General features: G+C 56.4%; 1 protein-coding gene across 3 annotated transcripts in view; it reads right to left on the bottom strand.

Annotated features, from left to right (window-relative positions):
• Nucleotides 1-17243, bottom strand: part of ZNF609 (zinc finger protein 609) — a 69476-nt gene that overhangs the window by 2124 nt on the left and 50109 nt on the right. For 2 of the 3 annotated variants that reach the window (XM_030496732.1, XM_030496733.1), the window contains exons 3-9: nucleotides 13612-13837; nucleotides 4874-4961; nucleotides 2162-4517; nucleotides 1494-1860; nucleotides 1144-1319; nucleotides 361-577; nucleotides 109-178 (exon numbers count right to left, since the gene is read on the bottom strand). In XM_030496732.1, coding sequence (XP_030352592.1) covers nucleotides 109-178; nucleotides 361-577; nucleotides 1144-1319; nucleotides 1494-1860; nucleotides 2162-4517; nucleotides 4874-4961; nucleotides 13612-13837 — 3500 coding nt within the window. Of the gene's footprint in view, nucleotides 1-99; nucleotides 179-360; nucleotides 578-1143; nucleotides 1320-1493; nucleotides 1861-2161; nucleotides 4518-4873; nucleotides 4962-13611; nucleotides 13838-17243 lie in introns of all 3 variants that reach the window. The other variant, XM_030496734.1, reaches the window with a different exon arrangement.

The raw sequence follows: 17243 nt of genomic DNA, 5'->3' as shown, positions 1-17243 counted from the left end.
CGCAAGCCCGGGGCAACGGGCAAACCCCAAACCCTCTGCCCAGGGCAGCCCCTGCGCACCCAGCCCCATCCTGCTGGTGCTGTAGGAGCAGAGCCTTACCGTTCTCACCTCCGGGGAGGCGGGTATAGGGAGGGAGCGGAGCCTTGCTGGCTGGCAACGATGGCTGTGGAGGAGAGACCTGTGGAGGAGAATATGTGTCAGGAGCCAGCAGCCCAGGACAGGCACCCAGCCATGCCAAAGGTGCTGGACTGGGTCAAAGCAAAGCTCAGCACTAGGGCTCACACTGCCCAAAGGTGGCTCCAGCTCCTTCCCAGCCCCCCGAGCGGTGCCCCGGTGCTGGGTGTGGGGTGAGGCTCTCACCTGTTGCATAGGGCAGGTTGTACTGCGCTGGCAGCAGCGAGTACCCGAGGTGGTGGTGGTGGTGATGTGTCGAGAGCAGGCGCTGTGATGGCGACGTGCGTGGCCGGTCTGTGCTCCTCTCCCCCCCGCCGCCTGCACCGACGCTGCTGCAGCTCCCACTGCCCCCCACCACCCCGCAGCCGCCGCGGTCCCGCTCCTGAGACGTCTTCTCGCTTATCTGGAGAGGAGAAAGCAGACGCAGGCTGAGGGCTGCTGCCAGCGACCCCGGGGTGCAGGAGAGCATTGGACCCATGCTGGGTGCTTGAGGCTGCCCCATCAGGGTGATATTCCCCCCACCTTCACGTAAAGGCTCCCCACAATGCTGCCAGGAGATGACAGGATGCCTGGTGAGCAGCCCAAAAGCAGTGGGGAGGATGCAGGTCTGTTTGAGGGCAGCTCTTTCCTCATCATGTCAAAGCTCTGCCTTCCAGCTAAGCCCAGGAGGAGCTCGTGCCCTTACAGTGCCATGGAATAGACACAGCCCTTGTACCCCCACCACCAGCTCCAGTGCTGAGCACAAGTGTCACCTGGGTGCTACAGGGCCTGGAGGAGCCCTGGTGCTTCCCAGGACTGTCCATCCCAAAGGGGTTGTGTTGTGGGATTATTCCACAGTCCCAGGTCTCCTACAGCAGCAGGGATAGCAAAACCCCACGGCAGGCCGTGTTGCTCCAGGCTGGTTACCCAGGGAGCAACCCGAAGCTCACGCACAGAGCTGGGCAAAGCCAGCACCTTACTGAACCTCACCGTGGGTGATTTGCTCTTGTAGTGGCTGGCGTGCTGCTGCAGGATGTCCAGGGCCTTGGACTCTGAGCTGGATTTACAACCCACGCTGGGGCTGGCTCGGGACTTGTCGCTGTCGTCGCTCCCAGATGCCTTGCTCCCGTATGGGGAGAAGGAATAGCTGGAGGGTAGGTATGATCCTGGGGGGAAAAAAGAGCAGTCAGGGTAAGAGAAGTCTTTGGGTGGTACATTGGGAGCACATGGCTCTGCATATAGGCCACCCTGTGACACAGATGTCCCACAGCCGTCACCCGCTCTGGCAGCACAGGGACAGACTGGGAAGGGACATCCCCGAGATGTGCCCAGCTCCCTACCTGGGTAATTCTGCATCATGACGGTGGGCATGGCCCGGTAGCTGGGGTGGTTGGGGTCGTACGACTGGCTATAGGAGTAGCCGTGCATGTAGGGGATGTAGGACTGATGCTGTGTGAGGGGTGAAGAAACAGGGACGTGGACGCTGGGCCTGGGGTCCTTCCCCACCATGCGAGCCTCCTCGGTGGGGGTCAGCTTGCACTCGGAGCTGGTGCTCTCCTTCCCGTCCTCCTTGGAGGCAGCTTCTTTGCTTCGATTTCTTTCTTCCTTCAACTTTCGGTCCCTTTCCTCCTTCCACCGCTCATCCTCCGTCTTGATGTCCGAGTACTTCGCTGGGTACACATAGGTCCACATCCGGGGCTCAGCTTCCTGCAAGAACCAGTCAACCATCAGGGCAGCTGAATCCCCCAGCCCTGCCTGTCCCAAACCCAGGCTGGATGTGGGGGAGAACAGCAAACCTCACTCCCCTTCCCTGAGCTATCCTTGGCCCAATCATGGCCTCCCAGACTCATCCTTTAGCTGGCCCCATGGGAACCTGATGGAGTCCCATCACGAGCAGAGGACAACACATGTTCTCTGAGGTGACGGCCCCAGCAAACCCATGCAGCGAAGCCACAGTGAGGGGCTTCTTCCAGTAAGAAGCCCACTGCCAGGCTGGCAGCACCATTACCTGTCTGTACCAGAGCACAGGGTCCACCTCCGCTTGCCGGCCACACTCAGAGCCAGCCTTCATTTCGGCAGCCTCCTTCCCGAGGTGGCTGCTCTCGCTCAGCTTCACCTTCAGCCCCTCGGCAACCTGGCTGCTGGGCAGCTTGGAAGAGTCCTCCAGCTTGGGGATGATGACGGATTTGGCCATGTCGGGACCTCCCTGCTCCTTGGCCTTGCTCAGACCCGACTTGACAAGGTCAGTGAGGCTTGGGGCTTTGGTCAGCGTCGGGGGCATGGGCGGCTTTTGCTTCCACTCCTCTTTGAGCGTTGCCTCCCTCTCCTTCAAGCCCAGCTCTGCCTTCTTCTCCAGCCCTCGCTGTTGCTGCTGCTGCTCCAGGCTCTGCCTCTGCTTCTGCTGCTCCTCGTATTGCTGGCGGTAGGCAGGGTTGGTGCTCAGCAAGTGAGCATGATAGCCCTGCTCGTTGTAGCCATAGGGGGGCACGTAGGCATACTGGTTGTAGTAAAGGGACTGCATGTACATGTTGGGACGCTGCTGGATGACCGAGGGCTGCTGGCTGGAGCTGCTGAGCTCTGTCTTCTTCTCTTCGCAACCTTCACTCTTCACCTTCACCTCCAGGTTCTCCTGCTCCTCATCCTTCTTTAGCTTCAAGGCCTGTGTCTCAGCCGTGGCCTGGCTGCTGGGGTTCAAGGGTCCCGGGCTTGCCTGGGGGTAGCCGGGGGAATAGTAGGTTTCAAAGCCTTGGTAGTAGGGAGACTCTTTGCTCTGTGGTTGTGGGGGGAAAAGAGCTTTTTTGGCGCCTTCCTTGACCAGCTGCTCGGGATCCTTCGTCTTCACGCTCTCCAGCTTGCCCTCCCCATCCTCCCCAGCATCCGAGATGTCCGAGTAGGCCGGGCTGTTGGTTTTCACCGAGCTGGCCTCCGCTCCGTTCTGGGTGACGACATGCAGCGGGGTCATGGGTTGGGCTGGGTTGGTGTTCTCCAGCCTGCTGGCACCACCAATGGAGGGGCTTGGGGCGTTGTCGGTGAAGCTGTAGATTTTATCGGCCTCGGCCTTGATGCTGGCGAGCCGGCTCTGGTGGGGGTCAGAGGAGCCGTTCAGCAGCCCCTCGCCTTTCATTCCCAGGTCGCTGGATTCCCCCCGGAAAGGGCTCTTGCCTTCCTCCACTCTGCAGGCTTTGCCTGGAGTCAAAGGGTTTTCTACCTCCTTGGGCTCCTTCTTCTTCTTGTCCTTCTTCTTCTTCTCCTTGGAAGGGGTGAGGGCAGGGTTGACTGCAAAGGGCTCTCCCATCACCGTGGGCTTGGGCTGGATGGGTTTAAGCTGAGGGCTGTTGGGCATGGTCTGGACCACAGTAGTGGCAAGGCCTGTGGAGGAACCGGGGCTGGCTGTGGCGAGGGTGGCTGTCTGGAAGGTGTAAATTGGCTGGGGGGGGATGGCTGGCGCAATGGGTCTGGCAGACTTCAAGCTTTTGGAAGGGATCTTTTCCGGCTTAGCACCAGATGCCTTCTTCGACTTGTCCTTATCAACACATCGTTTCTCCAGAGAGTCAAAGTCATCGTTACTCGTCTCATCAGCCACCGAGGGACCATCCTCAGAGCCATCATTGGACAGGGCACCCGGGTCAGTATCTCCTTCCCCACCCAGCTTCTTCTTGCAGGGCACCTTGGTGCTGAACTTGCTGGACGGGGAGGGACTGTGGGGCTCCATCAAGCGCACCTTGGGGGTGGCCGAGCGAGCTGGTGAAAGTGAGCCCTTCTGCGAGATGGTGGCACCGTTGCAGGTCCCCATGTCAGTGTGCAGGGACGGCTCCTCGCCGTACTCGCTGTCCACATCTGCCTCCAGCTTGCTGTCATCGTCCGTGTGTGCGTGGGCCTGGTGGTACTTCAGCCCGTTGATGTGCTTGTACTTCTTGTTACAGTTGGGGTGGGGACAGTCAATGAGGATGGGAGAAGGGCAGTTTCGGTCGAGGACAGCCGGCTCCACCTTGACCGCAGCAGGTGGCACGGCTGCCGAGCCCATTGAGTTTGTGCGGATGCGTTTGCTGCCCTTGGAGTCCTCCGAACTGGAGTTCAGCTCCATGTCGGACAGGGGTTTGCTCTTCCGCTTGGTGACGGACGAGGGACTGGCCTTCACGTCCTCGGCCGTGCCGCCGGGCGGCGTGCGGTGGTCTGAGGAGTTCTGGCTGCCCCGGCGCCCTTTGCTGTTGGCTCCCGCCCGGGTCTTGCTGCTGTTGCTGGTCCCTTTGCTGTCCGAGGCAGCGGCTGTCTCGTTCACAGGTGTGTTGCTGTTGGGGCGCATGCGCTTGCCCCGGCCCCGGCCGTTGCGCATCTCCAGGTCACTAGTGGGGGAGTCGCAGAACCTGCAGGAGGAGGACAAGGAGGTTTTAATGGAGACAGAGCAGGTTCTGAGCTACACCATCTCCTCTGCACGGTGGTGACCCCCTTCCTCCCCTTGCTATCAATCCGGCAGGCTCACCCCTGCACTGACCAGTAAAAAAGAACTGGAGGGGTCCATTGCCAAACACTTGACCTTCTCTAGTCTCCAGGACACAGCATCCTGTGAGTGCAGGGGACAAACAGCCATGGGAGCAGCCCGGTTGGGCGAGGAGGAGATGCCAACCCCCAAAGGCAGCCCCACAAGCACAGGGCAGAGCAGACTGGGTGCCAGTGGCTGTCCCCTGCACCTGGGGCCCAAGGTGGCAGCGCTGCCACTTACCGGGGAGGTGCCCAGTCATGCTGCGTGCAGTCAAGCAGCGTCCCCACATACGTCTTGTTCCTCCAGGTGACGTTGACCACCAGCATACCTGTAAGGTGAGGGGAGAGGGTCAGATAGGGCCAGGTATGACCCCACAGTGTCCTGCCCTTCCCTGGGCATCAAGAGTAAAGCGGGATCTACCGCTTGAGACAGGCAGGAGGAAGAACTCAGCTCTACAGCTGGAGGAAGGAGAACAAGGGGTCTTGGGCTTCCTGGTGAGAGCCCAGGCTCCAGGCTGGAGGAGCACCAAGATGAGCACTGCAGGCCCTCTCTCAGCACAGCTCTCCCCGGCGCCTGCCCAATCTCTCCTCCTTGAGCCACTCATTGCTCTTCCCTGTTTTCATGGGGATGCTAAAACCAGTGACCATCAAAGGGCTGCAGGATTTGGGGGGGGGAGGGGAGGGAATGCGTGTGTACGAAGATCCACGTTGGCTTCACATGCACTCAGGTAGGGAAGGCAATCTCTAGGGAGTGAGGGCTGGGTACCCTCCGAGAGAGATGCAGACAGCCCCCAAGCAAGGCTGTGCACCCCAACACGGAATAGCAGACCCCCCAGCAGAGCTCTGACCCGCCATGCGCAGCCATGAACCTCATGGTCTTCCGGAAAAGGCTGTTTCTGCCACTAGATGGCAAGCTGAGCCCAGCATCCCATTGCAGCAACTGCCACTGGAAGGAAAACCGAACACTGTGGAAATAACCCTCATCCTCCCACTTTGCTTTGGTCCTGCACCCTCCCAAGACAGCCATCAGCCCTATATATCTGCCTGGAGAACCATCCATCGGGTCACATCTCTTCCCATCATGGAGCAAAGGCACTGCACATGGTGGGTTCAGCTTTTTCACGGCAATTCAAGAAGAGGAGCAGCCTGGTCACACCCGCATTGAGGACGTGGACCCCTGGCATTGATTCTTGGAGGCGGAGAGGTCTTCTGCAGCATCACTCAGCTTTGTGGATATTTCCTCCTGCCATGGACCACTCTGATTACTGCAGAACTGATCTGACCGGGAGCAGAGTCCGTTGTGCTGAGCACATTTATCTGAGCAAGGTAACACTCAGGAGATGGGAAACTCGTTTGCAGGGGTTGGCCTGAGTGCAGCAAGATGTACAGCCGAGCAGCCTGGGAGATGGATGGAGCGGAGGGAGCCCGGAGCAGCTGTGCCTGGAGCACCTTTATAAATCTCAGCCCGTGCTCCCCGCTGTGCTGTGCCAGCAGCCAGCTGCAGGCTTCAAGGGGATAATATACAGAGCCGAGGTCCAACACGTGGGGCTCCTTCAGAAAGAGAAATTAAATGTAGGATTTCTCTTTCTCCTTCTCCTCCTGGAAAATGTTGGGTGCTCTGGTGGGAGCTGGTCATGGGAAGACACAGTGCCAGCACATGGCCAAGACCTCCAGCCAGCTCATGCTGGTGAGCCGGAGAGGCTGGGTCCTGCCTTTGGAGGAAGGTGCTGGGGATCTGCCTTAACAGGGACATGGCTAGGACGTCATGCTGGAGATGAAGTTCCCAGTGGCAGAACCAACTGCTGGGAGCCCACAGCACCACACAGCGAAAGATTCATGGTAAAGAAGGGGATGCTGATCCCAGGCATCTCAAGAAGGGCAACTGGAAGATGGTCTTCTACCTCCATTCCTCATAATGAGGCTTTTCTGGGCAGGCGGAAACTTGTCCCCTTTTTCCTTAAAACCCAGGGAAGCTGCTGGCTACATCCTCTACCCTAACCCAAACCCACCATCCCCAGGACACCTCCATGGATCTGTTGCAGGATGCTCACAGGAGGTGCAGAAGGAGCAAGCAGCTACTGAGGGATCAGCAGCCTTAATCCAGACCCCATCCAGCTCTCTCTGCCCTCCCCACTGCACAGCCAGCGCCAGTTCAATCCCTCTTTGACGCCGGCAACACCACGTGTGCTGCTGGAAGTTAATTGCACGACAAGCCACCAGAGCCTCTCATGCACCCCGGGCCAGCATGAGATCAGAAAGGACGTGCTGGCATTTTCTTTTTCGCCAGCACCACAATCACAGGAGCCAGATGAAAGACGAAGGGGTGAAGTGAGCCAGCATGTAGCGTCCCTCCCTTGCCTGCTGGAGCATCAACCCTCCAGCACACACCAGCCTATATTTAACTCACTGCAACCAATCACACCAAATCCCCTCCTAATCCTCCAACAATAACCCAGGACAATTAAAACCCCAGGGATAGATCCTAAGCAGCTTTTTCCACCCGCATGTCCCCCTCCCGCGGCAGGATGATAAGCAGCATGGGCACGGCAAGGGCAGGCAGCCAGGAGGCAATGCCCTTGTGTCCCCCAACCTCGAGGTGCTCATGCACAAAGAGCCAGCAGCAATGCTCTTGCAGAGGAATCCCACTTGGATAACTCCAGTCCTGTCTGGTTTCACAACAAGGTGACACCCTTGAAGCTTCAAATCAATCGATAGCACCTAAATCTGAGTGCAAACACTCAGCATCCTGGGCACCGAGTGTTCACATCACCGCAGTCATACCCTGGCAGGAAAAATTAACAGTGGGTGGACAGTGCCAGGCTGCTGTCTCGGAGGCAACGTATGAGATAATCCTGTAAAAACGGATAAAGAGATGAAGGAACAGGGGGAGGCAAAAAAGCACCACCTGGTCCTTGCAGGGTCCCCACGTGGGTGCTCTGTAGCAGCAAAGCTGAGGCTTGGTGGTTGTATCCAGCTGGTGGGGACGCAGAATGGACAAGAGCAATGCTGTATGAAGCCCTCCATCCCAACACCGCCCTAAATCAGACCAGACTAAGCCTTTCTCATGGATAGTCCCTGCTGGGGCACAGCTCTTTCATGTTAAGACATAGGTGGTAGTGTCTGCTTGCAGACCAAAGTCATAGGCACCAGGAGCCATGATATCAGGGGAAAATGTGTCCCAGATCCCCCCATTCAAGTTTCCCCTTTTTTTGCTAAGATGTAGCCCCAAAGCCTAGCCAAGAATATCTCCAAACCCTGATGAGAAACCACAGTGCCAAGCACCCACATTGAGCAGGGATACTCTCAGATCCATGCAGGGCTACTTCATCCCATGGCTCAACATCACTCAGCCACAATCCTACTGAGCCATCTCCAGCAAGGACAGGTCCTCAAGCACCACAGGGATTGCTAGAGCAGTTGGAAGAGCGTATCCAGCATTGTGGGGAACAAGGAGACGTTACCTCTGCAGTTAGAGAGGACACTCCACTAGCTTTTCATGGGTTTTGGGGTGCAGGGGACCTCTGCAAGGAAATGGGACGATGGCTGGTGGCATTTCCCTCTCCAAGGAGCAGTTATTGGAGAGATATGGATTTGATGGGTGGACTGTTAGGTGAATGAGGAATTGGCTGGATGGTCGCATCCAGATGGTAGTGGCCAATGGCTCAGCGTTTGTGCCCAAACCCCACAGCGAGTGTCCACCTTCAGTAACAGTGTTGATGTGACTATGAGTGAGGTCCTGCCATCATCCTGCAAGAGGACGGCAACCCACTGCCCTCTGCACTCCCACTGCAACCCACACAAGCCAGTACCCATGTGGGATTAGGGACCGCAGCTCCCTTTTTGTGGCCTGAAACACCACAGAATCAACCAGGTTGGAAAAGACCTTTAAGCTCATCTAGTCCAACTGCTCCCGAGCACTGCCAAGGCCACCACTAACCCATGGCACTGAGGCCTCGGCTACACAGTGTGTGAACACTTGCAGGGATGGTGACTCCAGCCCTGCCCTGGGCAGCCTGTTTCAATGCCTGAGCACCCTTTGGAGAAGGAATTGTTCCCAATCTCCATCTAAACCTGCCCTGGTGCAGCTTGAGGCCATTTTCTCTTGTCCCATCCCTTGTTCCTTGGGAGCAGAGACCAGCCCCCTCCCGGCTCCATCCTCCTGTCAGGCAGTTGCAGAGGGTGATAAGGTCCCCCCTGAGCCTTCTCTTCTCCAGACTAAACCCCCCCAGGTCCCTCAGCCGTTCCTCATCACACTTGTGCTCCAGGCTCTGCACCAGCTCCGGTGCCCTTCTCTGGCCCCGCTCCAGCACCTCAATGTCTCTCTTGCAGTGAGGGGCCCAGAACTGACACAGGATTTGAGGTGTGGCCTCACCAGTGCCCAGTGCAGGGGGACAATCACTGCCCTGGCCCTGCTGCCACACTGGGGCTGATATAGGTCAGGATGCTGGTGGCTTCTTGGCTGCCTGGACACAAGCTGCTCATGTTCAGCTCCATCAATCCACACCCCAGGATATCTCCAGGATTTTGAGGACCCTTGTGCATCTCAAGGCTTAGCAGGGTGGGCAGAGCACAGCCACAGCACCAAGCCCCTGCAAGCACCCCAGACCTCCATCGTCACACTCCTGGAGAAGGAAGGCAGAGGAATCAAACTCAATTTAGCTTCCGGGAAAGCATGGCAGAGCAGTTTGCAGCTCAAGAGCCTCCTTGTAAACAAGTCCTTTAATCCACGGCTCAGCAGCTAAGGCAGGAGCCCCAGCTGGTATTACCTGGGGCAGCTACAGAGATGGAAGCGAGCAATAGTCCTGTCTGGAGCAGAATATTGGCTCACCTATTGATAAAACAGCCTCCATCCAAAGCTGACAGATGCTTCGGGAGCGATAACCGGTGCATTAGCTCTCCTCCAGCTCCCCACACTGTCAAGCCAGCAGATATTAGACACGAAGCGGTGGCGCCGGGAGAGCACTGGGGAATGACACATAATAAAGCTCTGCTGCTCTACACCAACACGCCAGCAGCACAGTGCTCAGGGGTTCGCAGCCTCCCACCCGCCGGTGACACAGGAGGAGGGTGTGAGGCAGGAGCCCGAAACACCAGCAACCCCCACGGCGCCAGAGACACCGAGCGGTGCCAGAGGATGCTCCCACTGGCGTGAGGTGCTGGACTGCTGATGCGAAGATGAGAGCGGTCACAGCTGTGCTGGCACGGCTTTAGGAGGCTTCAGAGGAGCGTGCAGAGCCTGCGCACCAGCTCAGCCACCTTGAGGGGATTGACAACCCCTTGTTACTTTGGGAAAGGCCATTAAAGCAAACAAGAAATCCATATTCCCACTCCTCGCCCTTGCTGCACCAGCCTTAAAAACTCACCTCCCATTCCTGTGTTCATGCACACACAGCTAAGAAGTCTGGAATGTGCTGGAGGGGATGGTTTGAAGCCCCTAAGCCTACTCATAAGCAGTGCAATCTTGGCACATTCCCCTTTTAAAACATCCCCAGAGCCAAAGAGCAAACGGAGGTGCAACTGAAGGCTGTGGGTAATGGCCAGGCAGCACATTCAACCTGCAAAGCCATCAAATTTGGGGTCAAGCTTCCTCACGGTTATGGTAAAACCTTCCAGTCTTTGCTCTCACCTTCCAATCCTTCCCCATCCTCTCCCTGCTCTAAGCAAAGACACGTCCCTGCTGGCACCTGCAGACCCCAAGGATGCTCCATCACACCCCCAAGAGACATTTGCAGAAGGGCAATCCAAACACTTCGAGTGCACAAAGCTCACCATGGGTGACCTGCTGCCACTGTTCCAGCATGGAGCTGGAGGAAAAGATAGAGTTGTTGCTGTTTTCTTGGTGCTGCTACACCATGATCCTCCTTGCTGGAAGCTTTTGTGTGTCAGATGACAGTTTGTTTCAGCTGCACACAGCTCCTCAGAGCTTCCTGCTCCTATGTCAGATGGGTCAGCTCCAGCTTGTTCCTCCGAGGCTGCTCCAAGCATTGCCTAAACCTGCCTAAAGTTTCTCCCAAATTTTACAGCCCCACGGCTCACCGAAAAGCCATTTTCTACCGAAAGGGAGCTCTGATCAAAGAACTACATTGCCTTCCTCTCCCCGACCCCTTCCAGAGGCCTTCAAGGCAGGAAGACACCTCCAACAAACCAGGGGCATCTTCAGGGCACACAACCTGGTGAATAGCAACTGCCTGAGCCCAAATAACCTTTTGCCAGCGTACTCCAGCGGATTCAGGGATGTCACCCCTGGGGAGAAAGCGGTTGAGCCAGCAAGCTCCTCTCCACCACTGGAAAGGATGCTTGGTGCAAGCCAAGAGCTGCTCCTGCTGCCCTAGGCTCTTCCTGAACAGTCCAGCGAGGCTGCAGCATCACAAGCAGCATGGTGAGAGATGGATCTCTCTGGAGATCTTTGGGATAGTCTCCAGGCACACTGCTGTGCTCACACATGCTGAAGGCACCTCATTTGGCTTTGCAGACATGCCCGTGGTGTAGCTTTCTTCCTCTGTATCCTTTGGGAGATGCTTGCTGCATCTCTATACATTTCACAAGCTCCAGCCTTGAACAGGCAGGTCCAGCATCTCCTCAGCATCTCCCTTTACCCCCACCATTAAAAACAGAAAGGCAGGAGTGAGACGCCAGGCAGGAAAAAGGGATGGGTTCACCCTGACTTTTCACTGAAGGACAAGAGATGCCACTACAACAAAAGCCAATGCGCACAGTGGACCAGAAGTGACCAAAGGCAGCACCAGGGCTTGTCTTCTGCAGGGCTGACCACGAAAGTCATTGCTCCCAAAGGTGGCAACCAAGCAGCAGCTGTCGGAGAAGGATCTTTGCACGAGTTCGTCGAATTACAGCAGACTAAGAATAGCCAGGCTGTGGGAAAGGGCAGGGAGCCTCCAGGGCGCGCTCCGGAACGGTGCCTGTGGGAGCAAGGGGTAATGCTGATGGACAAGCAGATGGGCCACAGAGCTTCACGGTAGGGTGAGGAGCAGGAGGAAAGGGAGGAGAAACCAGAAACAGCTCCCATGTAATTGCCTCTCAACCAGGAACTGGCAGGGGGTGGAGAGGATGTTTCTGTGCTCTCTGCCTCAGGGATGCTCTGTTCATCCCTCCTTTCACAGCCACGTGGGCTCCTCTGCCCGCCATGAGCCTCTTGCAGAATCACAGACTGGTTTGGGTTGGAAAGGACCTTAAGATCATCCGGTTCCAACCCCCTGCCACAGGCAGGGACGCCTCACACTAAACCATGTCGCCCAAGGCTCTGTCTAACCTGGCCTTGAACACTGCCAGGGATAGAGCTCCCCCTCCACCTTTGCATGCAGCCCCAGAAGCGGGGGCTGCTGATGCCCCAGTAGTCAGCCCAGATGTGCCTCAGTTTCCCTAGAGGAAGGTACTGCATCCTGTAAAGCCATGAGGCTCTGCAGACACAGAACAAGCAGTGCCCATGTGCTGGCAGCTCAGCAAACCTCCTGCAGGTTTCCTCCAAGCATATCCCCCCCCGGAGACGCCCCAGCCCGGGGGTGCGCAGAGCACGGCTCCTGAACACTCCTGCTTTTGCTTCCTTGTCTCTACCAGCAAGCAGAGCCCAAAGATGAGGATCCTCAGGCCCAATTTTACAATGTGTCGCATCCTTCTGCCTTGGAGCAGCAGAGAAAAAACAACACTTAACAGCTCCCACCTGCCTCATTCCAGACAAGTTTTTCCCTACAGAATGGACAGTGAAGCAGAGAGGGCAGAGGAGTGCGGAGGTCCGCATTCCAAGCCAGCACATCCCAGCCTGCTCCAGCATGATCCATGCACTCCTCTTTTCCCAGATAGCTCAGGTCATGATGCTTTTCCTAATGGGAATGATTTCAGTGCTCACCACCCCCGCATCAAGGACTATCACAGCACTCGGCCCTGCACCAACCACCGTTTCAAAACCAGTTTGCCAGTGGGGAGAAAAGAAAGGCAAATTGGGCCCATCCCCAGCTTCCCAGAGCATGCGGCAAGAAGGGAATCCCTCTGGTAGCAGCTCCTGGGAATGCAGGTTTCAGTTCAGCTTCCACTAGAGATAACAAAGACAATTGCAGTGAGGAGCAGCCGGTGAATAAAGGCCAACAACAGCGTCATTCTCTGCATGCCACAGTGATGGAAGAGTAGGAGCAGATGTCCAAGAGGAGCTCTTGGATACCCAACTGAGATGAAGCTCCACCACCACTACTCTTTCTCACCTCTGTGCTTCTGGGCTCTCTTTCTGCTTCCAGCCCAAGCTGAAGTCAGACACAAATAGGAGCTTCCCCCAAGCCTCTCGAAGCAGAAACCTCCAGCATCCCAACAAAGCTGGAGGGAAGGCCAGGTTCCAGCACTCGCCGTGGTCCACTGAACCACCTATTCATCCCTGCATTACTTGGCAGAGCCCCAAGAGCAATGAAAACCCACCAAAGGCCCTGAGAAAGCAAAACAAGCTGTGCACAGATGAGACGAGCTTCAGCAGAAAACAAGATTGGATTGGCTTGGCACGAGAGGCGAGAGCCTGATCTCCCGCCGAGTCCATTTGAGAGCTCCGCTGGGGTGTTTTAATCCAGCGGGAGATTGCTGCTGCCTCCCAGGGTTTGAGCGGGTTTGTGACAGACCTGTGGGTTGCCAAGCAGAACTGAAGTCAACTCCGATGAGTTCCCATGCAGGCTGGCACAGCCCCTCCACTGGCACCTCCAGAACAAGTCAGCTCTTGCAGGAAGGCAGAGAAATGCAGCTTAGATCTTTCGCCCACTGTCTGGGCAAGCGGGTAACACAATGCATTGGTGTGAGGCAAGTTTTGGCCCATTGCTGGACAGATTAAGGGCCGCTCCCACACAGCTCCTCTGTCCTGGCCACCCAGACAGTGGGGGCAAAGCCCAGGCTGTGCCAACAAGCAACAGAGCAGGGACATGGGAAGGAAGGAATTGCCATAACTCCATAATGATACTGTAGGAGAGCAAAAAGCTCTCCCGTGACACTTACCGTCCTCTGTCTCTTGCCAGACGATGCCCTCCAGGTTGACGCTGGTCCCAGGCTCGCAGGGGCCCAGGCACTCGGGCTCCGTGGCCAGGGCCACGTCGCAGGTGTTCACTCCCACCGAGCGCGTGCGTACCATGATCTGCTCACAAGGCGACGAGATGTCATTGTTGACCACGGGGACAAGGAGGTGCAAGGGCAACACCGCAGGCGTGGAGACCGGAGACTCCATCTGTGGGGAAGGAGAAACATGCCGGTCACTGCTGGGAATATGGGAAGGAGAACAAGTATCAACAGGCATCTACATTCCTGGAGAACCTCAAGCCCAGGCTGCCACCTTCCCAATGCCTGTGCCAGCAGGCAGTTGGAGTCCCACACCCCATCACAGGACAAGGATCTCGCAGGTTTCTCCCACCCTGGCGTGCCCATACACACGTAACCCTAAGGAGCAGGCACTTTGTAGTCATACAGATCACACCCAAAAGTCTCTCCGCAGGAGATATCTGCTCTCCTGCTTCAAAGAGTTTGTGCCAAGTTCCTTCCCCGACAGCTTTTGCCAGAGTAATCATCCCCAGCGAGGATGCCTCTGGCTACTGCTCAGATGTTAATGCAGTCAATGACTTTGGACCTGATGGCTCGTTAGAAAAAAAAAAATTACAGGCTTCTGCTCAACTGGCAGGACAGGACCAACAAGGAGCAGCTGCCCTCCAGCGCCCATCAAAACCAACATCCTCCTCCTCCCAAATCCAACCTGGGACCACCTGAAGACGCAGATATTCAGATCACATCCCTCTTCTCTGCACAAGTATCCACTTCAGAGCCCGATCCAGCTGACGGCCAAGCCCAGTGCGCCAGCCATCGAGCTCTCCTTGTGCATGGAAATCACATCTCACGGCCAGAGCCGGGCTTGGAAAGCCAACAAGCCAACATGCCAAGTGAAACCATGGCCAAGTCACCCTGCTGCTGACAAGCCAAGGTCCTTGGCCATGCTGCCACGCTAGCAGATTGCAGCAGTGTTGGGAGAAGGATGGCTGACAGGCTGATTTTGCTGCTGGCCAAGGGAAGGGTAGGGTGGAGACCTTCCCGTCCTTCAGGGTTCATCAGCCAAGCCAGCTGCAGGCAGTCATCCCCTTGCCATGGCTCATGAGGATGTGCAGCAGTTCTGGGGTTAGCTGCTCTTCCTCTGCTCAGACCTCCGCTCTTTGTTTATGATCTTGTTAAGATACTGAGGAACCTCAGAAGAGAAGCAGACTGAGGAAACCAATCAAATCATCAGCGAGTGCTGACCTGGGTTTTGGTTTCAAGCAGGGGAAGATCCCTCTTAGAGCATCCAGCACTACAGCAAGAGATGTCCTCCTAAGGCTCTGCTGAGGAGAGATGATTATAACCCTGGAAAGGCCAAGCCTGCTGGTCACCAAGAGTGGACACCAGTCCACAACCACGTTCAACCTCGCTGCTGGCTCTCCTTGGCCAACGATGCTGACAGCCACCAAACAGTCAGACTCCCTGAACTGGCATCCTGGTCCTGAGAAGCTGCCAAAATCATCTGTTCCCTCTCTAGCTCACCTGCCTCCACCCTTCAAGCAAGATGATAAGCTCCAGTGAGGCTCTTTTGAAGGGGCTAAAGAAAACAAATTGCTCATCAATGCCACCTTCTGCAAACCAAAAGCAAGTCTCCAGCAGTGAAATAGCCAGAGAGGAAGCAGCAGGGCTGCCTGGCGCTGGTGGGAGCAGACAGAGCCGGGGCAGTGATGGGGAGCTCCCTGTCACCCCGGGAGCAGCAGCTCCGAGGACCTGCAGGTTTGAAGCCATTCAGCTTCCTCCCACTTTGCCACAGAAAGCCCAGCGCAGCACAGGAGCGTTTAATTACAGTTCCAGCTCTGCTAATTATCGCCTGGTCACATTCCTAATCTGCATTATGCCATGGTGCATAATAAGCAGCTCGCTGAGATCTCGCTAATAAGCAAGGCGGCTTGAGAGGATTTCATATTTCACCCTCACTGGAACAAACAGAGCCTCGTTCAGCAGTCGTGGGGACACCAGGCAGCTCCTGCTCCCTTGCCTGAAGCTCCAGAGCAAAATAAAAGGGCCCAGGGTGGCTCTCCAAGGTGAGGGCAGGAACAGAGCTGCCTCACAGTGGCACATTCGAAAAGAGCCGAAAGCCACACCGGAGGAAGAGACAAATCCATCAATCCCTGAATTCATCCCTCCCTGCATGTGTCTTATCTCCCAGTGCCATAGCTTTTCATCCTCCTGCTTTACTGAGCAAGGCCAGGAGATTCACCCACTGGTGGCTGCAGGAGGGCTGGGGGGAGCTGAAGCAGCCCGGGTCTCACCATCAGCAGGTACCCAGCTCTCTCCATGAGGCCAGCAGCCAAGGGAGGTGCTGCACTGGGGTGCTGGGCAGCACTCATACCCTCGAGCAGCAGCCCTCACATCTCCTCCAGCTAGCAAGGCTGGGCTGTGATCTCCAGCTCCCCAAAGCAAGCCCCGCACCCTCCTGGCTTTCAGCTCCAACGCACACCACCCCCTGAGCAAAGCACTTAACACTGCTGAGCACTAAATCCCCTTTGCAGAAGGAGAGTTTCTTTCTCTTCCCTTGCCAGGTAGGCTCTAAGATGAAATGCTGGCGAATGCAAATGCGGCTGCTACGTGCTCGCTGCTGGAGGGAACTTGGTTTGTCTCCAGCAACCCCTCTGCAAGAGTTACATCGGGTGAAGCTTCCCCGTACCGGCGCTGGCCGTCCGCATCCGCCTGCCGCTGCCTCCCCTAATGAAAGCCCTTTGTGTTCCTTGCAGAGCCCTTCCCATCACGAGGAACGTGCTTTCACCACCGCCGAGGACAGAAGTGGAACGGAGCCAAGCCCAGGCGGCAGTGACGGCCAGCACAAGCGCTGCTCGACGAGGGAAAAGCAAATCCACCAGCGCCCAGGAGATGCCAGTCCTGGGGAATCACACTCCAGGTGGGTGATTAAAACCCCTCAACATAACCTGCACTCCAAGGTGGGACAGAGTCCCATGTCAAGGGAAGCACAGCAGTGGGTGCCACCACGGGAAGATGCACACAAAGCAGCTCCTGCCATCTTAGAGTGGTGCCAGAGCAGCTTCGTTAGCATCAGTCACCATTAAGGGACTCCACAGCAGCAATTAGCTAACAGGAGAAAGAGAAGAGGGCACAGCAAAAATAAAAACACCATATTAATATTGATGCCAACCCCCAAACCACCCAGAGCACCCACTCCCGTTTATTTGCTTTGCTCTCAATAATCAAAGTCAACCAGGCAAGAAAAGTGCGTTTTTGAGCAATAAAAGCCAACAGCGATGCCAAAAACCAAGAGAAGAGCAATCAGCAGAGATATCTGTGAGGCACCTGCAAGGACAGAGAGAGTGTGAACAATGCCATTGTGTAGGGCACCCACAGAGCTACACCCTGCTTGTCAGCAAGGACCTTGCAGTGGTCAGCATTGAGACCACTGATGCATCTGAGACGGTGCTTGGCTTCTAGTGTATGTCCACGTCAACAAGCTACACAGCACAGTGGCCCATTTTTCTCATCTAGAGTGGTTCTTCAACTCCTGCAGATGGAGACAGACAACAAAAGCCAAGGGGGAGCCTCAGTTCTGGTCACAAACTCTTAGC

This window comes from Strigops habroptila, chromosome 9 (genome assembly GCF_004027225.2).
Source record: "Strigops habroptila isolate Jane chromosome 9, bStrHab1.2.pri, whole genome shotgun sequence".
In the NCBI taxonomy this organism is placed as follows: Eukaryota; Metazoa; Chordata; class Aves; order Psittaciformes; family Psittacidae; genus Strigops; species Strigops habroptila.
The sequence above is the reverse complement of the archived record's forward strand: the minus strand, read 5'-3'. Positions and strand labels throughout refer to the sequence as shown.